This window comes from Perissodus microlepis, chromosome 2, assembly GCF_051167445.1.
Source record: "Perissodus microlepis isolate ML-2025 ecotype Zambia chromosome 2, ASM5116744v1, whole genome shotgun sequence".
Classification (NCBI taxonomy): domain Eukaryota; kingdom Metazoa; phylum Chordata; class Actinopteri; order Cichliformes; family Cichlidae; genus Perissodus; species Perissodus microlepis.
Genome location: NC_140462.1, coordinates 26,217,036 through 26,241,839, shown reverse-complemented (window position 1 = coordinate 26,241,839; position 24,804 = coordinate 26,217,036). Strand labels below are relative to the sequence as shown.

General features: G+C 40.7%; 2 protein-coding genes across 3 annotated transcripts; both read left to right on the top strand.

Annotated features, from left to right (window-relative positions):
* The first annotated feature begins 1,616 nt into the window (after nucleotides 1–1,616).
* Nucleotides 1,617–10,237, top strand: smu1a (SMU1 DNA replication regulator and spliceosomal factor a). The gene is made up of 12 exons (XM_084953725.1): nucleotides 1,617–1,733; nucleotides 3,642–3,852; nucleotides 4,265–4,417; nucleotides 4,644–4,754; nucleotides 5,025–5,153; nucleotides 5,284–5,403; nucleotides 5,504–5,620; nucleotides 5,875–6,002; nucleotides 8,162–8,288; nucleotides 8,382–8,549; nucleotides 8,641–8,793; nucleotides 9,131–10,237. Exons 1-12 carry the CDS (start codon nucleotides 1,708–1,710, stop codon nucleotides 9,227–9,229), a joined length of 1,542 nt encoding a protein of 513 aa, XP_084809851.1. The 5' UTR covers nucleotides 1,617–1,707; the 3' UTR covers nucleotides 9,230–10,237.
* A 114-nt stretch (nucleotides 10,238–10,351) lies between these two features.
* Nucleotides 10,352–24,780, top strand: cpxm1b (carboxypeptidase X (M14 family), member 1b). 2 transcript variants are annotated; one of them, XM_084953701.1, is made up of 15 exons: nucleotides 10,352–11,322; nucleotides 12,449–12,604; nucleotides 15,063–15,172; nucleotides 15,270–15,409; nucleotides 15,699–15,783; nucleotides 16,615–16,774; nucleotides 16,864–16,955; nucleotides 17,558–17,681; nucleotides 19,208–19,404; nucleotides 19,507–19,686; nucleotides 20,612–20,809; nucleotides 20,896–20,992; nucleotides 22,140–22,279; nucleotides 22,364–22,466; nucleotides 24,313–24,780. In XM_084953701.1, the coding sequence occupies exons 1-15, from the start codon at nucleotides 10,947–10,949 to the stop codon at nucleotides 24,615–24,617; spliced, it is 2,463 nt and encodes an 820-aa protein (XP_084809827.1). In that variant the 5' UTR covers nucleotides 10,352–10,946; the 3' UTR covers nucleotides 24,618–24,780. The 2 variants fall into 2 exon arrangements, with proteins under 2 accessions (XP_084809827.1, XP_084809819.1); XM_084953693.1 differs by lacking the exon at nucleotides 12,449–12,604.
* Nucleotides 24,781–24,804: the final 24 nt, after the last annotated feature.

The window sequence follows — 24,804 nt, the reverse complement described above, 5'->3', positions numbered from 1 at the left end:
AGATGGCAAAATTGAATTGACATCTTTCTTGTGCTTTTATGGTAATATATTCGGGATGACTGAGGTCTTATGGTATTGTGTGGAAACACCACTCCTCCCCTCCCCATCACGTCTGCTTCCCCTCATCGTTTCCCAATATATTTCTCCATCTGCAAATGAAACCGACCAGGATCTGCCGTGTTCTCAGTGCCAATTTCATTTGCCATGTGGATGGGGCTCACAGTGGGATTATGTCATGATTGGCCAAAACAATCAAACCCAGGCCTGCAGTCTGAAGTGCTGCTGCACTGTGCACTATTATCATTATAACCTTGAAAGACCTTCATGGGCAGAAAGAGGGAAGTCAAGAGGGCCTCGATGCCATTACTGTGCAAATAGCACCCCCTGTTGATCAGCAAAAAAAGGGGAATTGGCTGTGCACACGCTACACGCTTATGAGGAAAAGATCCCTTAATGCTGGGAATGGTGCTTTGATGCCATGTAAGGACGCAAGAGGAAATCCACACTCAAACAACCTTAATTAATTAAATAGCCATCTTTATTAGATCTTTTCTAGCAGAAAAATAATTCTGCTGTCCTTTGGGGCTACCCCAAGGATTTATGGCTTTCCTGTAGTTTAAAAAGAACTGATCTCAGAATTAGAACATCTACAACAAATGTGAATATTGCAGCGGAATCATGAATCAGTGGGTGAATTTGAATTATGTTCTACTCAACCAAAGTAACATGGATATTTGGAGGGAACATTGAAAAAAAATTACAGGTACCTTAAATGAGACGAAATAAAAGACTAATTTAATAACTTTACCAGTTTTAAAGAAAAATAATTGTGAAAACTAAGGAAGTTTTGAGTGCACTGAACAACACTGGATTAGATACCTGTTTTTATTTTGTCTGGGTCATTCTATATCATATCAGTTGACTAAATTCCCAGCCTGACCATATGTGATTTCCCTAAAAAAAAATACTGGCAGATGGAAAAGTTCTTAAAACCTTCCAATTTTAGTTTTGTAATGTTATTAATGAAATAAATAAAACACTCTAGAGTTTTGGGATGAGGTTAGGGGCATTTTAAGCTTGAGCAGTATTTTTTATACTTATCATCTGTGTTACAAATTTCAACCCCCATCTTTGAAATTATTATTTCAAATATGGTAGTTCAGGCCTTGCTGTCAAATTTTTAACCAAACTCAAGCTCTCAGAAATGTATGTTGAACTTCAGCTTCATCACAAAAATACTTCTTACCTTTTTCTGACCAAACTAATAACAGTGGAGAGCTAAAATTAAGCATTTTTGTTTGTTTGTTTGTTTGTTTGTTTGTTTGTTTGTTTGTTTGTTTGTTTGTTTGTGTATGATATAATATGGGGTGGCCTGCCAGGAAACAGGTGGTCAGTTGACATAGAACATGGTTTTTTTTAATACAGTAATGTGAACTAGTGCAGTTATTTGGTATCTTTATTTGTTTTTGTTTTAAGAGTTTGAATATTATGAAGACGTCGAAACGTGAACATTTTTGTCATCCAAAAACAAAAACTGCAACAAAAAATAACTCCATGTGTTTTGAGCGTCAAATGAATCTTTTATTTTGGAAAAAAAACCCGCCTCCTGATTCTGTTTCTTCCGGTGCCGTAGCCGTGTGTTCCTGGCGTTTGTTTCTGCTGTGGACTCAGGAGTGCATCTTGGAGGCTGTTTTCACATAAATAATCATGTCTCTGGAGGTGGAATCTGCAGAGTAAGTACTCCGCTTAACTATTGTTAAAGGGGGGTTATTATTAAAGTAAACTGGGTTTTAAAAGCTCCATATTTGATCACATTTTTGGGCAGTGAGGCCTCCTTCATCCTGCAGTAAACTGCAGTAGCGTTTTTGTGCTAAGCTAACAAGCTAACTTCCAACCATACGCTGTAGTGTATGTAGTGTATGACTGGAAAGTGGAGTTAGGTACTCTTTCAGCTGACACTATGTGATGTGAAATATTTGTTTATTGATCATTTATATTTTAATCGCTTCTGTGTACTGCACAAAACTGAAAGAGAGGTGAGTAAATTAGCATTAGCTTAAGATGTGCGCTTCCCAGTCGCCGTAGATTCTGACATGAGCTGGAAATGTTACTGATTCAAACAAACCCAACCTGGACAACTCACTAAAGTAGCCAGATTACTTGACATATTAAGTCTGCTTCATTTGGTGTCAGTAACTCCACTTTTTGTCAGTAACTCGCGGTTTATTCAAAACTAGATTCACACTAGATTCAAAACGGTGCTCATAATTTCAAAATCTCACAGGAATCCATAATTGAATTATCTAAACTGAGGCTTTTTGCAAGAAAAAATACTAGTGAAAATATTGGTAGTAAGCAGGGATAGTGTTTAGAAATGACCACACATCTGTCTTCAGATTCTTACTCCTTAAAATGAAAATTTATGGCAATACAGTAACAAAAAAAAAACAAACAGGGAAAGTTATTGATCACGACTGAAGGATGTGCTCCAAAGCAAGTTTAACATACAGGGATGCCTCAGGATTTATTTATTTTTCATAGGGGTGGCCATTTGAGGGCAATAATAATATAGGGGTGGCACACCAAAAGCAGAATTTCCAGTTTTATTATGTTGTTGTCAAATATATCATATATATATATGTATAATTACATGACTTTGAAAGCCATAATAATCTGTTTTAATTGATTGATTGACTAACTGGAACGTCCCAACTCTTTAATGTTTGAGCAGGAGCAGCTTAAGATTCCTCTCCCAGAATGGAGTTCACTTTAAGAGAAAACTTGTTGAGGAAAGACAAATGAGTATTAGATCATTTATGAGTGTGAACTGTTTGCCTGTCTCTATGTTGGCCCTGAGATGCACTAGCTTTTACCTATAAATAAATAAGACTTTTGACATTTTAAACACCACACAGATATTTCCATGTGTTTCACAATTAACTATTTACTGGTGCAAAACAAAATAATCTCTTGGCAACACATTTATTCAAAACAGTTTTATCCAGCCTCTGGGGAGGACAGCAAATTTTGCCCCCCTGGTACCCCCTTGGTGGTGCTGATGGTGATGATGATCTAGAACAGCGGTCCCCAACCTTTTTTGCGCCACGGACCGGTTTATGCCCGACAATATTTTCACGGACCGGCCTTTAAGGTGTCGCGGATAAATACAACAAAATAAAACTAGTACCGGTACCGAAAAAAAGAAGATTTATTCATAACACACGTGAAAAGACCCAGGAAAACCGAGTTAAGAGATAAGAGTCAAGCATAAAAGCATTTATTTTCTGCATCAAAGTCTAAATGTATTTCAGTCCCAGTGATTATGTGCCACATTAATGCACCGTGGTGTTAGTAAGGCACAAACACTTATTCCCACACCAGAGAATCTATTTCACTCTTAGAGCGTACTGAAGACTTAGTGAATATAAAATGCAGATAATGGTATATGTTTGGTATAAGTTACTATGAGAACCTAACCAGGTAAAAAGAGCGCCACCTTGTGACATGAAAATTCTGAATTTGAACTCACTATACCTCAAAGTGTAGGGTATCATCAGGAACATTTCTGACCACCAAATCCTGAGCTGGTTTTATCTGAGCTGAGCCGTCTTCTGTCTTACGTTGTTTGTCTATTTTCACAGCGTGGTCCGTCTGATTATGCAGTACTTAAAAGAGAACAATCTGCACCGGACACTAGCCACTCTGCAGGAGGAGACTACAGTGTCTCTGAACACAGTGGACAGTATAGAGAGCTTCGTGGCAGACATCAACAGCGGCCACTGGGATACTGTTCTACAAGCCATCCAGTCCCTCAAGCTGCCAGACAAGACCTTGATAGACCTTTACGAACAGGTATGGTCTGGATAAAGTTTTGATTGACAGGTCCAGAAGACGCTGGCATCTTATCATCATCTGGGATTATACGGGGGGATGAGGGCTTGTTTGTATACAATGAGAAGTGTTGACAGTAAAGTGTGAATATTAGATTTAGAGAGTTATAGATAGATGATGATGATGATAGTACATTGAACTGGGCTTCCACACCATTTTGGATGGTGTCCAAAGCTTGGCTAAGTCCTCCAGCTTTATTTATAACGGTTTCTGGTCTTTTTTTCAGGTGTTTCTTGTAATACTATCTTTATCCAGATGTTTTCTTGTCATTCTTGGCTAAGCATTTGTATCATAGCAAATCTCCCAGTGTAAGCATAGTAGATCTTTTTGTTTGTTTTTTTAAGTTGGGCCTCTGTGTTGATTCCCTCAACAGGTCGTGTTAGAGCTGATTGAACTGAGAGAGCTGGGTGCAGCTCGTTCACTGCTCAGACAGACCGACCCCATGATCATGCTGAAACAGACCCAGCCAGAGAGATACATCCACTTGGAGAACCTGCTGGCTCGCTCCTACTTTGATCCCAGAGAGGTGAGATAAATTGCTTAAAGTGACTCTTATTTATTTTTTCCACTTTTTCCTGATTTTATTTATTTATTTATTTTTCCCTCGGTAGAATGTAGGCTTTGATAAATTCTCTTTTTTAAATCTGGAAAAATAAGGTTTGAAATCAGAAAGAACATCAGATTAAAATGTGCTGTACATTTTTAATAGATGGGCATGTTTCTTTCTTACGGATTGTTGAAATTCTATCCAGGCGTACCCAGATGGCAGCAGTAAGGAGAAGCGTCGGGCAGCCATTGCTCAGGCGCTAGCAGGAGAGGTCAGCGTGGTGCCTCCCTCTCGTCTCATGGCTCTGCTGGGACAGGTATGTGACCTGGAAATTTGCAGGTGTTGTACTAGTTTGTGAAACTCATTTGCCTCTTAATTTTACAAAAAAAAATAGGAATGTACAAGCAGAGTTGTCCTTGATTATGATTCTGCATGCATAATATCGACTCTTTGTTATTGTAGGGTCTTGACTACACACTATAAAGCACCTTGTTGTGATTTGGTGCTATATAAATAAAATTTGTTCCTCTGTTCAGATAAAATGCAAATGCTTATGTCGTCCCCCGTCATCTTTTTCCTTCTGTAGGCTCTGAAGTGGCAGCAGCATCAGGGTCTCCTGCCTCCTGGTATGACCATTGACTTGTTCAGAGGTAAAGCTGCCGTTAAAGATGTAGAAGAGGAACGCTTTCCCACGCAGCTCAGCAGACACATCAAGGTACCCACACTATCCCAAAATGGCAATTTGTATGAGTCAGCTTCTTCACTGTGACCAGGCCTTACTGACATTTCTTCAAGTTCATGACTTAAACTTGTTCTGACGTGACTTGTTTTTCCTCCCTGCGCAGTTTGGACAGAAATCTCACGTGGAGTGTTCCCGATTCTCCCCTGATGGTCAGTATCTGGTCACTGGCTCTGTGGACGGTTTCATCGAAGTCTGGAACTTCACAACTGGCAAAATCAGGAAGGTGGGTTGAAAGGAAAAGAAAGGCAGATTTAGTTTCTGCTTAAATGTCACTCTGTTTATGCCAGTTATTTTTAATTATTATATATCTTTTGTGTTTGCAGGATCTGAAATACCAGGCTCAGGATAACTTCATGATGATGGATGACGCTGTGTTGTGTATGGGCTTCAGTCGGGACACAGAGATGTTGGCCACTGGAGCCCAGGATGGAAAGGTTAAGGTATAGAGGACCAGCTGTACTTCAGTTTCTGTCATTGTCCTTCTGTGTTTCATTCACCAGTTCTGTACTTGCAGCCCATTTCTAGGCTATATAACCACATCTATTGGTATAAAATTATAAAAACCTATCAAGAAGACATTTTAATTATTACACATGAAAGCTCTCAGAAAACTGAAAACCTCAGTTTCTTTCACTCGTGTGTTTTCTGTTTTACTAAAACACGAGTTTAGAACAAGCTGTATGTGTCTGTGTAGGTTTGGAAGATCCAGAGCGGTCAGTGTTTGAGGAGGTTCGAGCGTGCCCACAGCAAAGGAGTAACATGTGTCAGCTTCTGCAAGGACAGCAGCCAGCTCCTCAGTGCCTCCTTTGATCAGACCATCAGGTAAACTACTATCTGACCGTTTATCCTTACCAGCAGCAGAGGAGGCTGTGCAGCCATTAGGGTGGTGTTTTTCTAGTGGTGTTTTCCCCCATATGCACAATGTGTGTACCAAACTCTATCATGCACTCACTTCTAGTTTCTCACTGCGACTGTGGTGTGAAATAAAGATAATACAGTGGTTATGGCTGCCACTATTATTTCTCAAAATCTAAAGCTCATACTAAGGACGTGCAAGGATGTTTAATTGTCACAAAGTGAATGATCTTAGTGCTGATGTCCATGATGACCAAACTTCAAAGCAGGCTATGGGATCATGAGTGTGGTCTGGTTGTGTTCAAGCATGTAGGAGGTGGATGGGAGCAGGTGAAAAGATCACTTTTTCCCAAAGTTCAGTTGGCTTTTTATCGTGATGATTTTGGTTGTTTAAGAAGAACCGTAGTTTTTAGCTCCACTCAGGCTCTCTCTTTGCTGTACACTCTGTGTGAGTGTACGAGTGGCTGCTACTGTTTGAAGTTCTCTTATCTAACAACCGCTGGTGCCTAGATGCTAACAATACTGTTACCATTGGCAACAAAAGACCATACTAATTGTGTCTTGAATTATTAAATACACTTACATTAAAAAACAAAAACAGCTGCATTTTTGTGTCAGTAAATCAGCAGTGGTGGCTCCTCTGAACATGATTTCCTAAAGCCCCTCCCCCCACTAGCAGCTGAACACATGAACAGTAGCAACAAACAACCAACCAGTAATAACAAGGAATTTCAAGAGCTCAATAAAGCTCCAAGTAGGGCTGGGCTATATCATACCGTTCACGGTAATACCGGTGTAATTTTGGGCAACGATAGGAAAATGACATCACGATAGAATATGGGTAAAACGCGCATACGCAGTGCCTATGTTTACATATGCACACGGCGGCGATGCAGAATGAGAAGAGCGAAAGCGGATCTTTGAATGAAACGGATGAACCAGAATTGGTTTGTAAAAATGCTGCAACTTCAGTGGTGTGGAACTGGTTTGGCTTTCATCCGTCAGATACACAACAAAGCACTATTTTTGGTAGAGCGTGCTAGCGGGCCGTCGTTATTACCCTGTTTGGAAAATATGGCACACTTAAAATCAATCCTTTGATTTTTCTGAAAATCGACAGTGCCCCTTATAATCCCGTGTGCCTTATGTATGAATTCTGGTTGTGTTTACTGACCTCGAAACGATTTTATGTACACGGCGCTCAAAAATCTGTCAAATGTTTTAGAACGACTTTGCTAAGCTACGAAGCCGCAACGCTTGATGGATTGTCGGAGCATTACGGCTGTCGTAGGCAGGAGCCTCGCGGAGTGATACGTACTGTGCTTCAACATAATATTACCGTATTGTGTGTGTATAACCTCTTTTTAAGTTTTGTGGATATTATACATGGTTATGCTGAGGACGTCGGCCAGTTTCCACTGGAAATGCCTTTTGGTTAAACTGTCAGCAAGGAAGGAATGAAGCAAGGAATTTGCACTGTTACATTTTATATAACTTTAATGCACATAAAAAACAGCTGCTTGTTTAAGTGAAAATACATTGATGGGGTTTTTGCACTAATAAAGTTGTGGAGTTGTAAAGTATTTTGTCTAGTGTCAATTATATTGTCAGTTATATCGTTATCGCAAATTTTCAAATGTATATCGTGATAAATATTTTTGGTCATATGGCCTTGCTCTAGCTCCAAGACAGTTAGAATGTTTACCTGACTGGCACATATGTTAACATTAGCCATGTAATTACGTACATTATGATTATGGTAGCACTGCTGGCTATGACTAATAAATGATAACATTAATGTTGGAGCTGGGCAAGAAATAGTTCTGGTCCTAAATCAACACACATTAATGTAGTGTTGATTTAAAAGAACAGCATGGTTACTTTTGTTTCTATTAATGTCCCAGATGTTTACCAGCAACACACAAACAGTGACATCCAATCTTAGCGTCTGTATTTTATCAGCAACAGAAAATATAGTGCGAAGTCAGCAGAATCACAGGAATTTAACAAGGCTGAATAGACTACTGTTCTTCCAATCTACATTAAAACTACTGTGCTCTTCAGTAAACCTTCTTAAATTATTTTGTCGACATCATCCCTGTTTGTTTGTTGTTGTTTTTCATAAGAATCCATGGACTTAAGTCGGGTAAAACTCTAAAGGAGTTCCGCGGTCACTCCTCGTTTGTCAACGAGGTCACATTCACTCCGGACGGCCATCACATCATCAGCGCTTCCTCTGATGGTACAGTAAAGGTAAGAGAAGCAGCTGATTTAAAAATAACCCCATTCATCCACTTCTTTCTCATAATGCCTCTTGCTTTCCTGCTCATCTTCAACGTGCTTCAGGTCTGGAACGTGAAGACCACTGAGTGCACCAGCACCTTCAAGCCTCTGGGAACGTCAGCCGGCACTGACATCACAGTCAATAACGTCATCCTGCTGCCTAAGAACCCGGAGCACTTTGTCGTGTGCAACCGCTCCAACACAGTGGTCATCATGAACATGCAGGGACAGGTCAGTTAATGTCGCCACATCACTAACAGTTGTTTGGGATTTTCTTCTAAACCCGGAGTTTTAGGTAATAAGCTGTTTTCTTGTTGTGCAGATCGTGAGGAGTTTCAGCTCCGGTAAGAGGGAAGGTGGTGACTTTGTGTGCTGCACTCTGTCGCCCCGCGGCGAGTGGATCTACTGCGTGGGTGAAGACTTTGTGCTCTACTGCTTCAGCACAGTCACCGGCAAGCTGGAGAGAACACTGACGGTACGTTACGGCACTCAGGATCAGAGTTTCCAAAAATACCACACCATATTCTGTCCTCTGTTCCTCCCCCAAGTTCTTATCGCTGAAGTTTTGAAGTCAGTGTTGAAGGGGGGGATGTGTAGCTGCCTTGTCTTCCATATAAGACTATATACATGTAGGTGTTGTACTGGTCACTGCTGATGTGTTTCCATTTTACACACAGTAGCTGAAATTATTTTGCAAAATAATGGATAATTTTTGTGTGAATCCATCACTTCAGACTGGAAGAAGCTCCACTCTGTTTCACTCTCGATGTTTTTGGTGTATCTTGATCACATCTTACATCTCCCGTCTCCAGGTCCACGAGAAGGATGTTATCGGCATCGCTCACCACCCCCACCAGAACCTCATCTCCACCTACAGTGAGGATGGCCTGTTGAAGCTCTGGAAACCTTAAAAAAGAAAAAACACCCTCAGGAGAAGAGACTGATGCTCTCCTCAGTCTGGACACGGCTCCGCCCACTTTGATTTATTTAACCTTCTGCAGCCCTAATGAATCCTTCTCAGATTCAGGTGGTTCGGAGGTTTAAATTAATGGGAACACAGTAGTGACTAAAATGCAAAGACTGAGCAGGATTTTAAGAAGTTTTTGTATCATTAAAAAAATATACATGTGAATGTTGACAGCTTATGACAGTTCGGGGTGTTTGCACAGCAGAGTCTTATTTAACTCAGCTTCTTAGGTTTGTTGCATATTTTTTACAAATAAAGTTTTCATTTCATGTGTCTTAGAAAGCAATTTGATGAACAGCGATGGTATTTAATAATTTGTAGGCCACCCGCTGTTGTTGTTTTCATTAACAGTTTTCCACAGAAATTATTACAAATGTGAAGAAAACGTGATTGTCACAAATTCTCGAACTGTACTCAATGAAATCCTAAAGAAAAGAATTCTGCACATTTTCCACTGGCTGTTCAATAAATAAGATTCTGTTGTTCAACATGCAAGCATTTCCAACTTTTATGTAAGAGCGCTTCAGCAGGAGGAGAGAGGTCCACAGTGAGAGTGCAGATACTTGAGCCGACTCATTTTAAAAGTTTGTTTTTGTAAATATATTTTTGTTTGCGTTTTTCAGTAAGATCTGGTTAAATAGTTCATGGTTGCATGTTGGTTCCTCTCATTTAGCATAGAAAAAGTATAAGATGTAGAAAATGTTACCCAGTATTTTTGAATTCCTCAAACATTGCTGATCTTGGACAGAAAACAGTTTTGTTCAGTGATCCATAAAATACCACCTATTTGGTTATCATTTGGAAATGGGATGTAATATGTCAAGTGTTTTTTGTTTTTTCCTTCTGGTTTGTTTTTGGGGGTTTTTTATACCCATTTATATGAATTTGCTGTCTGGATGCACACGTCCTGTGTAACGCCGTCTGTCTGTGCCATTAAAGCTGTTTAACCAGAGCAGTGAAATGTGACGTCTATGCAAAAGAAATAATCCACTCCAGTGCTTTTGAATCATTGCGACATACTGGTAATTCAAGAAATCTTCCACATTTTAAAGGTGAGAAAAAGAAAAGAAGCCTCACAAAACATCTGAAGTTTTTAAAGGCATTTCGGTCTACATTTCATTTCCTGCCTCCCCGAGTGCTGGAAGATGTTTTGGTAATTCTGTGCCTCTGAGTTTAATCCCTGAATAAACTGGTGCATGGCTGTCGGTACAGCAGCTCTGCAGAGGAGAGGAGCATCCAGTCAGTCAGCGAGGTAAGGAAGGTTTGTAAATCCTTCAAAATAAAAGCGCAAATGTGAAAAGTATAACGTACCTCTACTCTGATTGTTGTCACCAGAATTGTTTTGATTATTTTACCAAGTCAAGAGCATTTCAAAAATTATTAAAATGTCATTTATTCTGAAGATTCTGGAGCCTTTTATTATTTCCTGTAATGGCAGCATGTAAGAAGGATGTGGTGGTTTCTTACACCAATGAACAATTACTTATTTGTATCCTACTTTTTTCAACAAAAAAGAATTCCACACAGACCAAGGCTCAATTTATTTTCAGCTTTTTGAAGTCTTATTTAATTTAGCCAAAAACACATCATACTAAAGTTTATTTTTTTAACTTCTATATATATATATACAACAGGAAGTTGTTTGTATTGCTGTGGACTTGATGTTGCAGAGCAGCGGGTCACAGAGGTTGAATGAGAAGTTCGTGTTAGAGGGTTTTCTGCAGAGGAGAGTTGCTATGGCAGGATTTCTGCTCATCACTGTGCTTTTTTATCTGAACTGTGGCTCATTTGTTGTTGTTATAAGCAGACCTGCAGATGGCACAACCTCAAGGAGAGCCACTGTGGCTTTAAACACAGCTCTAACTTCAACTGAGAGACTTTTTTCTGCAGGGAAACCCAATACCACTGAGGTTCCCACCGCAGGATTCACAACTAGGTATCGTAAGTCAAGAAGCAAACCCACCACAGCTCCAGAAAGTCTGAGTGAAGCTGCTGGTAAAACAACTGAAAGAGAAGAAGAAGGTCCTCCAGAGTTGGGTGAGTGGACACAAACTGATATTTATTTCTGTTTTTCATTTTCTTTAATGCTGTTTAATCTCAAATTGATGACAAATTGTTAAATTCAAAGGGTTCTCCTTCATGGAAAAGCTTACATGAGAGCAAATGAACTCCACTGATTGTCCTTTGGATTTACTGGTCATTACTTTTCCCTTAAGCAAAAAGCCTATGTGGTAAAGCAGTTTCAGTGTAAATGCATCATGGTGACACTGAAAGAGAACAAAGCAGCCAAAACTTTAATTCAATGTAAATTCTGCTTTGAAAGTTAGATGCAACAAACTGTCTACCAACTCTAATCATGGTTGCATTAATCACTGATGAAGCGACAGACTTTCAACAACAACTTGAAGCCACAGTTTTGTAGATACTCGGAGTGTAAAAGGACTGTGTTAGTGTTTTCATATCTGCGGTCGGAGAGTCATTGTCCGAGGGCTGGGGGAGGATGTTCCACATTCTGCAGAGGGTGCAGTGAAACATTTTAGCCGTGTGTTTCCGCTGATGAAAACCAGATGGGCTGTGCAATGCCTGAGAGCAGAAAACAGAAGGCAACTCTTCTTAAAACCAGTCACATGTAATGTTGGTAATGCAGGAATATTCCACTGCACAGCGAGCAGATGCATATCCAGAGCATCTACTGCAGGGGTTGTTAGTTTGTTTATTGAGCTCGTTATTTAATTCAAGAAGGACAGTGCATGTTTACTGTCTCACAGACTTGGGGCGCAGGGAGTAACATCTTGTTTGCTTTCTTGGCAAGAGTCATCTCACCCTCAAAAATTAAACCGTACATTATTATTATAGCATCAAAAAATGATGTACAGCACCAAGAAACAGCTGGCCTTGTCTCCATAGTTAAATATTTTTGAATTTTTAAATTTGATTGTTTGTGCACGGCTTTTTCCCATTTCTGTGTTAAAATAAGCAGACCAATTCATTATTAATAGAAATATATGAGAGTCTCATCTAGTTCTCTGCAAGAGATTGAAATATAGCTATTTTCCTTGAAAGCAAAGCTCCATTGTAAAGTGTCCTGTCTAAAATATTGCATGTTGATGTGGTATGAGGAATGCATGTCCTGTTGTGTATCAAATGGTTTGCTTTTTTATAGCAAAGAGGTCCACCAGAGGCATTAAGGTAGCAAAGAAGCCCAAAACGGTCCTGAAGAAACCCAAAGTCATCGGCAAGAAGCCAAATGCTGCTGAAAGAGCAAAACCCCAGGTCAAAAAAAGAGTGAGCCAATCAGTGGCCACAGAAACAGCCCCACGTATGTATCGGGGGTTAGCCCTAAAGTATACAGTATGCCCATCAGACAGGTTTGGTTGCTTTTTCCTGCTTGAAAGAGGTCAAGCTGTCAGGTCACACTCACACCAGGCAGCCACAAACAAACCAAACTATTTCCTAAACTAGCTCAGATAAGAGCCATTTATGGGTTTGATATTGTAACAATCAAACTCAAGGCAGTGCTGAATGGAGGCATACTGTATATGTAAAAACCTGTACTTTAAATCAGCCTGATGTATAACTGCTGTGTGTTACACTCGTTCAGTGCAAGCTCAAACTAAAGCCTGGCAGCAGCTTCCTTCCACCTGCAGCTACTTTTAAAAACACAGGTATTCATGATACAAACGCAAAATTGATTCATTGAAGCCCTTAAAAAGAAAAAAGTGCAGACTCAGACTTTTGCTGAACTGCTCACAGATTTCACCTTTCTGCTTCTGCCAGTCTTCTTTATTTACATTGGGAACATGATAAGAGATGATGTATTGTACCATATACAATGAGTTTCCTCCTCCTTCACTTCAATTTAAAGAGTTTTATTATCTTCCTCTAGCTTCCCTTTACTCTTAGCGTCTCTTGATTTTTGTCCCTCATGTATGATTGAGCCGAACTTAGTCCCTGTAGTTAACACACATCACAGAATAGAAGTGTTTTGTAGTTACTAGTGTGATTATGCACAGTCTGGTTTCTGCCGTGTGCATATTCCCTTGTATATACAGTACATATCTCATATTTGTGTACTAGACTGGAAATCGTGCCAGCTGAGTAAGCCTGTGTGTGTATAGTGCATCTGTCTGCATAATCTGTGTATACAGAGGGAATGATCGAAGGTTAGCTCAGTGGAGGCTGGCTAGAAATAAATGCTTAGTAGGCAAGCTGTCATGTCATGTCAAATCAGAGCCGATGTTCGTTAAAATCCATGCAGGCCTGTCAGACAGTGCTGGGGTGAGATTAGCAGTGAGTGATATGACAGAAAATGTTGCATGTTGAGAATAAGTACGTGTCAAATTTATAATATTGCCTCTTCCTGGTTGATAGCGGAGGTGTTTTCGTGCCTTCATTCATCAGCAGCATGATGCATAAGTTAATATGAGTGTGACTTGACTTGAACTTTAGAACAACAGGAAGCAGCAAAGAGCGAGTCTGTGAAAAATGGGAAACCAGCACAGAGGTCAGATTCAGGGTCAGGAAAACATCTTCTATGGCTTCATTCATTTTAAATGAAAGATGAAATCTTTAGTGCTGGAGAACAATGAAAGAGGCACAATAATGCTCTTCTACCACTAGAAAAATTCCTGGTGGGATTTATTTACACAGTTAATCAGCTCAGTTGTGGATTCCTTTAATGTAGTCAAAGCTGAGTGTAATCCGGGCATCGTTGTGAGTTTGCCAGCTGTCTTTGGCTCCGCTTCAGAAGTTTGAGAATAAATTTGTGGTTTGGCAGGATTCCCGTGGTCAGCAGCAACAAAGACACATTTTGACTCACAAGCAACTCGAAAGAGATCCTACAGGAGTGCAAGGCAAAAGGGGGAAAGGGTCTTTACAGGAAATGCCGTCAACATTTAGCATTCATTTATGCTACTTCTATATTCTGGCCCAACGCTTTTTAGCAGCTAATAAAGCTTCCTAAGAGGAGGAGGCGTTTTGAACCGAGCTGAACCCAGCAGACAATGAGAGTCTGTCCGAGGACTCACGGCTGCAGAGCCCGTGAACAGGTTTACAGAAACCTCAGTGCTTCAGCTTTCTCTGTTTTCTACCTGCTGCCTTTGGCTTAATTTGTAAACCCATCAGGGTTGAAGACACATGAACAAGTGAAAATCTTAAAAACATAAAATAATAATAGTTATGTTTCCGCTCAGCGTTCGTACAGAGGGGTTCAGATTTGCCCACTAAAAAGGTCAACAATAATGATGAGCATTTCCAAATTCATCATACAAGCGATTTTTGTATGGAAGCATCTGCCTTTTTATCTAATCTGCTAAAAAAAAACGTGAAAAATGCTTTTGAGGGGTCAACTCTCAGCTTTTTATTCACGAGAAACGTGTGTGCATGTGTTCAGTAAAATATGTACAAGGCACGGTTATGTTTGTTTAAATGCAATGCATCCATGCGGCTGAATATTTTATACAATCACATACTGATGCAGGGCGTCAAAGCGCACTGAGCCACAAGTTCCTGGAAGTTTGATTTGAACATCTGCATTTTAAAATAATCTAACGTGCTTCAGTGTAAATAAGAAAACCCTTTTTTCCAACAGTGTGTTCTGTCTGATGGCACTAAATTATCAGAAACTGACAGTTCACAGATATTCTGTCTTTTAATAACGTTCTAAAAAAATCAGACTTCTGCCTTTCGAACTCACACTTCTTCGAATTCACCCCTTCTCCTGTAATTTCATTCATAATTAAGTGAAATGACTGATAAAGCCCTGCTGGTTGTCTCAGAATGTCCTCCACTGGGTCTCGAGTCACTGAAGGTCAAAGACACACAGCTGAGGGCTTCGTCCTACAAGCGCCGAGGCCTGGGTCCCCACAGGGGTCGACTCAACATCCAGGTGACTGCACAGAATTTAAAAAAAGATCCACTGCTGCACTTCAGGCTATACTTGCAGAAGCATCATAAATACTGTGCATTCCATTTGTGTGTGGCAGTCTGGAATAGAGGATGGAGATATCTATGATGGGGCCTGGTGTGCTCAGTACAGAGATAAGAAGCAGTGGCTGGAGGTTGACGCTCGACGGCTGACTCGCTTTACTGGTGTCATCCTGCAGGGGCGCAACTCCATCTGGAGGTCAGTGCTGGTGGGTTAGAAATCAGTAAGCCTGCTGGGAAACTGGTTTCAGGACAGAATGGAAGTATTGTTTCATTTTGAAGTCCAAGATAATGTTCCCAAAGTCTGCCTACTGTGAGATGTTACTCAATGTTACTTAATTTAAGACACATGAAAGCAGGCTTTGCTCCGTCTTCAGGTTGTGCTCTTTTTCTGAAACCTGGTAATGTCTTGATTAAGTTAAAAAGTGTGTGTCATATCACATGTGCCATATTTACAACCCAGATGTGTGTTTTCTGTTCACAAACAGCTGGGACATTGTGCATACCTACAAGGTGCAGTTCAGCAATGACACACTGGTCTGGAAGCCATGTATGAACGGGACTGAAGAGGCTGTGAGTGAACATCCGAGCTCTGATCTTCCCTCTACTCTGTGTATACATTTCACTTTCTAAGCTGGTTATAAAAGGAGTCACGAGGCCGTTCTTTGTCTTGGGTTTATCTGTTAAAGGTAACGGGTTAGCCTTTTGCATGTTTATGAAAGAATACAGCCCAAAATAATATAAGCAAACTGATGTATCACTTGACTTTTAGGGATTTTTTTTTTTTTTTTTGGGGGGGGGGGTTCTTGTATTTGTGGAATAATTTTGCATTATTCTTACTCCCACCACAGAAGCTTGAACCCACTTCATGGAGAAAAAAAAGGAAAAGCCATTAGAGTTTAATTTACCCGCAAGCTGTAACTATCATTCCAACAAAGTCCTGTAAAGGAAAGTTTGGTCCATAGTGTTGACGCAGCACATTTAAAGATTATATGCCATTTCATTTTTACAGTATGAGGGCAAAGTTTGTGACGTTCGGTTATTGAAAACTCAAAAACTGGTTTAACTGTGCAGATTTGTTGGGGTTTGTTCTTTCCCCTGCTCTGTCTGGCATGTGTGACTCAGCCACAGCTGGCACGGTGTGCCAGATGTGCTTTGTCCAACCTTTTTCTTTCTTTCTTTTTTTCCACGGGGCTTTTGAATTCAGGTGGTGAAAATCAGAGGAGATCAAAATATGACAAGCGTGCACAAACTGAAGTTAAAATTCATGGTTTGCAGTGATAGAGCAATGTGCTCTTCCTCAGTTATGAAAATAGTTTTTACAGTACAATTTTTTATTTTTATTACTAAAAAAATCGTATTTGTATTATAGGTCGTTAACCCAAATGTGTCCTTGTGTCGCAGATATTTGAAGGAAACCAAGATGCAGAGACACCCGTCCTCGCCCTCTTCAACACTTCCACAGTGGCACGCTATATTCGGATCAACCCACAGTCCTGGTACCAGAATGGGACGAAGGGGGACATCTGCCTGAGAGCTGAGGTGTTGGGCTGTGCACTCCCAGGTATAAGAGGCCACTAGCTGGAAATAGTTTTTTACATTCATATAGATATATGTATTTAATTAAAGTGACACACGTTTCCCATTTTACAGATCCAAACAGTATCTATCCATGGCAGACAGAGCCCACAGAGTCCAAAGACAAGCTGGACTTCAGACACCACAACTATAAGGAGATGAGAAAGGTGTTTGTTTTATATCCTGAACATTTTAATGTGTGTGTGGTCTGCTTGGTCTGACCAAAAGCAAATATACAGAGGTTTCATTCTGTTGAATGAACTGTGCTGCCACTACGAGCTGTCTGAATCTGACGGTCAGAAAACAAACAACCAAAGCAAACACAGGTCCACCTTCCCCAAACATAGCCAGAGGTGTGACATGGCTGATTTATGGGATGTAGACGTATGAAATGTTTATACTCCACTTCAGTGACAAGAAGTTTCTCTGTGCCATCTAACTTACTTTGTATGTGTATTTTATGCGTTCTTTGGCAGTTTTTTAACTTCAATTTCCTAAAGTGTTGGATAAATACTTCAGATGGTTCAAAGACACTCAGACTAAATGAGGAACCTTCAGATAATTAATTTTTTAATAAACCATTTGTAAAATAATTTACCCCACATTTTTATATGTATCATTTGTTTCCCGCTGAGATGGGCTGAAATGATGCACTTGAATTTTGTCTGGGCATCATCTAAGCTTAACACACTTCCAATGAGGCTACAAAACAGTTGCCCTTTGAAATACTGTGTCAGTGAAACACGTTTTTTTTTGTTTGTTTTAACAGCTGATGAAGTCAGTACAAGAGGAGTGCCCTGACATCACGCGCATCTACAGCATCGGGAAGAGCTATACAGGGCTGAAGCTCTATGTCATGGAGATCTCCGACAATCCAGGAAAACACGAGCTGGGTGAGACTTACAGAGAAATGTGAAAGCTGCAGGAGAGGGAAGCTTAACTTAAGCTCATCAGTGAAATCATTAGTTTATTGAACACAAATCAAAGCTTAATCCAGTCTTACTAGTTAGAAGGTTTCTGGTTTGATCCCTGACTCCTCTAGTCTGGATGTCAGAGTATCCTTGTGCAACGCAAAAAAGCAGAGGACCCCAAATTCCCTGAGGATGGCAGTGGTGCCCTGTGCGTGTTCATGACGTCCCACCTCCTCCTCACTGGTGTTTTTTAATAGCTGTTGTTTACTTCTCAGAAGCTGAACTTCTTATTTCTAATTAGAAACATGGCACAAAGCTGCAATCATTATTTACTTATTGAGAGCTTGGAACACTGTGAAGAGTCAGGGCTTTGGCTCTTTACTGGTTTAAATCTTATCTTAAACTCAGGATTTTCTCAGCTATCACTAGAAAATACTCCTGCCGATCAGCTGTTATGACATCTGGAGTTCCACAGCGGTTAATCATGGAGCCTGTTCTTTTTTCTCTTTGTACATGCTCCATCTAGGTCAAAGTATTCCTCAACATAATTTGCCTTTTCATTGATGTGAATAGAATATTTACGGTTTTATTTACCGTTTAATCTGGGCAGGCACTGTTTCATAAGAAAGCTCCAATCTAAAGCTTCAACTAAACCTTGAATCTTCCACATGGTGCTGTGCTGCCATGCCGCTTCTCCCCTAACGAGACAGTAAACTAAGAGGTCAGCGGGTCAGTATGCTGGGTCTGACCGAGTCTTTCAGCCCTTCTTCAGATACAGTGCACTACTGTGTGAGACATAAACAGTCCAGAGTTCTCCCTCGTTTGCTTTAAGGTGTACAAATGTTTTCTTTGGCCTCATCGACTCAGCCCGCGTGGCAGCAGAGTGGTAGGTAGGGTATTTCCCGCCAAAAAATCACTTCAGGTTGTTATGTTGAAGTCAGTGGGGGGGAGGGGTGTCTGTTTGGGTTTAAATCTGTGCTCTTGTTTGGTTAACCACATCTTCTTCATTGTTCTTTTCTCTGATTTATTTTACGGTGCTGTTGATGATGGTTGTGTCATCAGTGTTTTGTTGAAGCTATGTTGAAAGGTCATATTTGTAGAGTATGACCTTTAAACATTGTGTACAAGAAATTGAATGCAAATCTGCCCCCATACTCATCTTATACTTGGTCCCCTGGTATAATCCCAGAACACCACACTGGGAGGGGTGATGATATCTCCCCCCCGACCTGTCATCCTGGCTCCCCCTTGCCATAGCATGTGTGCTGTACCTCATCAATCTCTAGCTGTGAGAGCAGCATGAGGGGTCTAGCCTAGGAACCTTGCTGAATACAGATGCCCCAGGTGAGAGTCTAACTTGAAAGTCCCACTCCAGAGGCGTGTAGTCTTACCAATACGCTATCCAGCTGCTATTATACTATATATATATCTCTATAGGCATTAACCAAATGACAAGTAAAAGTCTGGTATGAGCCAGCCTTCCCATCTGTGTTTGGTGCCCCCTGCAGGAGAACCAGAGTTCCGATATGTTGCAGGGATGCATGGAAACGAGGTGCTGGGACGAGAGCTCCTGCTAAATCTCATGCAGTACATCTGCCAGGAGTATAAACGGGGAGACCAGCGCATAGTGCACCTGGTCAAAGAGACCCGCATCCACCTTCTGCCCTCCATGAACCCCGATGGATATGAGATGGCTTTTAAAAAGGTGCAGGAAACTCCCCTGTCAGCTCTGAATGTCAGCACTAGACATTGGAGTAATAAATTACCAGAACTGAAAGGAGTTAATCCTGTTTTCTTTGACGTTCAGGGCTCAGAGCTGGCAGGCTGGTCGCTGGGACGTTACAGCTATGAAGGCATCGATATGAACCACAACTTTGCTGACCTCAACTCAGTGATGTGGACCGCCATCGAGCTGGAGACAGACCGGTCCAAACTCATCAACCACTATTTCCCCATCCCTGAACAGTACACCACCGAAGAAGCTTTTGTGAGACACACGAGTGACAAACACACATTTCACACACACGAAAAACATCTCCATCACCTGTTTTCCTGCATCTCAATTTCATATTTTATTGTAGAATGATTTAAAACTTTGATACTTTAATGGCGTTTTAATCCTAACGGTTTAAACACGAGGGTGACGGGTCATAGTATTTTTACATCGATTCAGTCCTGAGAAAAGGCATCAGTAAAAACAACCTGAACACGTGGACCAGGGTCATGTGGAGGCTTTCAGAAGCAGGGATAGTTCAAACCAAACATGTCTAAATTTAACATTTTATTTTTAACTTTAAAATTCTCTGACTGTCTGGGTGATAAATAACGATTTTCAGTATTAATTAATTAATTAAAAAACCATTAAGCAAATAAAAACATTTAAAAAAAATGTCATTTAAAAAATTAAACTGGAAAATAGAAAGAAAAAGGGATTTTTTTTTAAATAAAAACAGATATTTTAAACTTAGTTTTTCTAACAATAGGACAAAGTTCTTTTAATAAGCTTCCAGTTTTTTTTCCTGTAATTTTTTAGGTTTCACTCTTAGATTGTGATGAGTCATACCTAAATGTTTCTTTTGGCTAATTTGTGCCTCCTTGTCTCCTTTTTCCTCCTGCCTGCGATCCCAAAGTTAATCTCAATACAACACATTGAAGGATGTCTTAATTCAAATGCATCTAGTGGGTAGAGGAAGAAAGGAGCTGCAGGAGGGTTATAATTGATGCTTCTTTGTTTCTTGTGGAACAAACAACAGCTAGAGCTTGTAAAACAGCTAAAAAAGTGGACAGATATCCACAGCATCATGTTTTCTGGGGATACCATCCACTATTTACTGGCATTAAAATGTCACCTAAAACAGAGTCGAGTTTACCCTGATTGCAAGTTTTAACAAACTCGCCACCTTTAACATCAGGTGGCGTCAGAGACCCGAGCTGTCATCAGCTGGATGCAGAACATCCCGTTTGTTCTGGGTGCCAACCTCCACGGTGGAGAGCTGGTGGTCACCTACCCATACGACATGACACGGGACTGGGCGCCTCGTGAGCACACGCCCACCGCTGATGAGAGCTTCTTCCGCTGGTTGGCGGTAGTGTACGCCAGCACCAATCAGGTGACTGCTCCTTCCACGCTCTTAAACTACAAAACACCTTAAAGAAAGTGAGTGAACAGTGTACTTTTACACGTAATACAAAACAGGTGATGTCCAACCATGACCGCCGGCCGTGCCACAACAAGGACTTCCTGAGATACAACAACATCATCAATGGAGCCGACTGGCACAATGTACCAGGAAGTAAGAACGAGTGTTTTTAAAGTCAGATTTAAAGCTTAAATCTCTGTTCTGTTTCTTAAATTAACATTTAATTATTATTCTGTTTATCTCCTTTATCAGCTTACAAGACAAAATTAATACCATCAGAATCTGCAGACAGATGTGACCTTAGCTCTAACTTTTTCACTACCTAAAATTACTTACGCATTACTAGGTTACTTACAGTCTGCTTAAATTTAATAATAGTATAATCATTTCTTTGTTACCTGTGAAAAACTGACTTGTTACCCTGTTATTCTGGTGTGCCTACCTTTAACTCCAGGCTTCGAGGGCTGGTGTCCTGCAGGTTTTAGATGTGTCCTTGATCCAACACAGCTGATTTAAATGGCTAAACAACCTCCGCAACATATCTTGTTGAGGTAATGAATCAAATGAACTAATCATTTGATTCAGGTGATTTGATTCATTTGATTTAGGGTGTGTTGACCCAGGGTGGTATCTAAAACCTGCAGGACACTGGCCCTCGAGGCCTGGAGTTCGAGACCCCGACTTTCAGTATATGTAGGTAAATATATCTGCACTGAAATTTCATTTAGTTACAGAGGAATTAAGGCCTTTGTCATGGGCTGTATTACAAAGTGTTGCTGTCAAAATATTAAAAGTGTTTTTCAGCTTGCTAACAAACCTGGTTGCTCTGAAACTGATGGTATACATATGCACACCTATTTAAAAGTACATAAGATGCTTTGGGTGAAATAGGGGAGACTAAATGGATAAAGACGATATTATACAACCTCTGTACCCTTAATGACAGGTTTTGACACTTATGTATTAGTAAAGACGTCGTTTGACAAACATTAGAATAGGTCACAGTTTTTTCCGAGGGTATCCCTAGTAAGATTCACAGGTGCAGATCACCCTCACTAGCTTCATTTTGTTCTGAAAGCAGGGCTGAAATATGACTGAAACCTCTCGGGTCAGAACAGATAAACTAGGGTTTCTCCTAGCAGGTGACCAAAGGAGAAAGAGTTTAATAACACGATGTGTTTGATTTAGCTGAACATGACTGTCTTTAAAAACATAAACTCAACACCAGAAAAACCTCAGCACAAAACATAACTTGGATTGAATAAATAAAGTTTGTCATATTTTTCTTTTTTACTTTCAGGTATGAATGACTTCAGCTATCTGCACACCAACTGCTTCGAGGTGACTGTGGAGTTGTCCTGTGATAAATTTCCTCACGCCAGCGAACTTCCCATCGAGTGGGAAAACAACAGGGAGTCTCTGCTGACTTACATGGAGCAGGTATATTACTTATAGGTTTATTTTATGAACGGCTTGATTATCATTTTATTTTATTTTTTAAAGGCTGTGTTTATTTTATTTTAGGTGCACCGTGGTATTAAGGGTGTGGTTCGCGACAAGGATACGGGGGCTGGAATAGCAGACGCCGTTATCAAAGTCGATGACATTAATCATCACATTAGATCAGGTACATTTTTATTTCACGTCAGATATTGAATCAGTTTTGGTGGTAAGAATAACAGAAGCAACTAAACATCAATAGCCTGTCAATAGATTCTGGACATTTTTAATTATTTCTTTATCATGATGTTAAGTGGAAATCTGATAACGTGATATAAAATGTTGGCCCTTTTTGCATGTTTTATAATAAAGGAAAAAAAATAAGGTTTTCTGGATGTTTGTGTACAGGGAGTGCAGAATTATTAGGCAAGTTGTATTTTTGAGGAATAATCTTATTATTGAACAACAACCATGTTCTCAATGAACCCAAAAAACTCATTAATATCAAAGCTGAATGTTTTTGGAAGTAGTTTTTAGTTTGTTTTTAGTTTTAGCTATTTTAGGGGGATATCTGTGTGTGCAGGTGACTATTACTGTGCATAATTATTAGGCAACTTAACAAAAAACAAATATATACCCATTTCAATTATTTATTTTTACCAGTGAAACCAATATAACATCTCCACATTCACAAATATACGTTTCTGACATTCAAAAACAAAACAAAAACAAATCAGCGACCAATATAGCCACCTTTCTTTGCAAGGACACTCAAAAGCCTGCCATCCATGGATTCTGTCAGTGTTTTGATCTGTTCACCATCAACATTGCGTGCAGCAGTAACCACAGCCTCCCAGACACTGTTCAGAGAGGTGTACTGTTTTCCCTCCTTGTAAATCTCACATTTGATGATGGACCACAGGTTCCCAATGGGGTCCAGATCAGGTGAACAAGGAGGCCATGTCATTAGTTTTTCTTCTTTTATACCCTTTCTTGCCAGCCACGCTGTGGAGTACTTGGACGCGTGTGATGGAGCATTGTCCTGCATGAAAATCATGTTTTTCTTGAAGGATGCAGACTTCTTCCTGTACCACTGCTTGATGAAGGTGTCTTCCAGAAACTGGCAGTAGGACTGGGAGTTGAGCTTGACTCCATCCTCAACCCGAAAAGGCCCCACAAGCTCATCTTTGATGATACCAGCCCAAACCAGTACTCCACCTCCACCTTGCTGGCGTCTGAGTCGGACTGGAGCTCTCTGCCCTTTACCAATCCAGCCACGGGCCCATCCATCTGGCCCATCAAGACTCACTCTCATTTCATCAGTCCATAAAACCTTAGAAAAATCAGTCTTGAGATATTTCTTGGCCCAGTCTTGACGTTTCAGCTTGTGTGTCTTGTTCAGTGGTGGTCGTCTTTCAGCCTTTCTTACCTTGGCCATGTCTCTGAGTATTGCACACCTTGTGCTTTTGGGCACTCCAGTGATGGTGCAGCTCTGAAATATGGCCAAACTGGTGGCAAGTGGCATCTTGGCAGCTGCACGCTTGACTTTTCTCAGTTCGTGGGCAGTTATTTTGCACCTTGGTTTTTCCACACGCTTCTTGCGACCCTGTTGACTATTTTGAATGAAACGCTTGATTGTTCGATGATCACGCTTCAGAAGCTTTGCAATTTTGAGACTGCTGCATCCCTCTGCAAGATATCTCACTATTTGACTTTTCTGAGCCTGTCAAGTCCTTCTTTTGACCCATTTTGCCAAAGGAAAGGAAGTTGCCTAATAATTATGCACACCTGATATAGGGTGTTGATGTCATTAGACCACACCCCTTCTCATTACAGAGATGCACATCACCTAATATGCTTAATTGGTAGTAGGCTTTCGAGCCTATACAGCTTGGAGTAAGACAGCATGCATGAAGAGGATGATGTGGACAAAATACTCATTTGCCTAATAATTCTGCACTCCCTGTATACTGTGATAGTCCCCTGCACTGATACTTTTCCTCATGCCACCTTCTGTCATTTCCTTTCTGCAGTGGCCGATGGCGATTACTGGCGGTTGCTGAACCCCGGCGAGTATCGGGTGACGGCCACCGCAGAGGGCTACTTCCCCTCCTCCCGCACCTGCCAGGTCATGTATGACCACTACCCCACAATCTGTGATTTCCACCTCACTAAGATGCCCAAAGAGAGGCTGAAGGAGCTTTTGATGAAGGGAGGGAAACTTCCCAAAGACCTGCAGCTCAGGCTGCGGCAGCTACGCATGCGGAAGCTGCGTGTCACCACCAAGGCGATCAACCGGAGACGCGCTGCTGCAGCAAAACGGGCAAAGAGGGTGTGATAATGATCGTGATCAAAGCAAGAACAAAGCAGGACTTGGTTCAAAGACCCACCTTCGCAGGATTCACACGCACACGTTAGAAATGTTTTTATCTTCTGCTGTGGAGCAGCAGAGCAACTTAGAATAATTAATGTGGCTTTCGCTGCAGACTTTTTCCTGATTTCTGAGGAAAAAAAATGTATGTGAT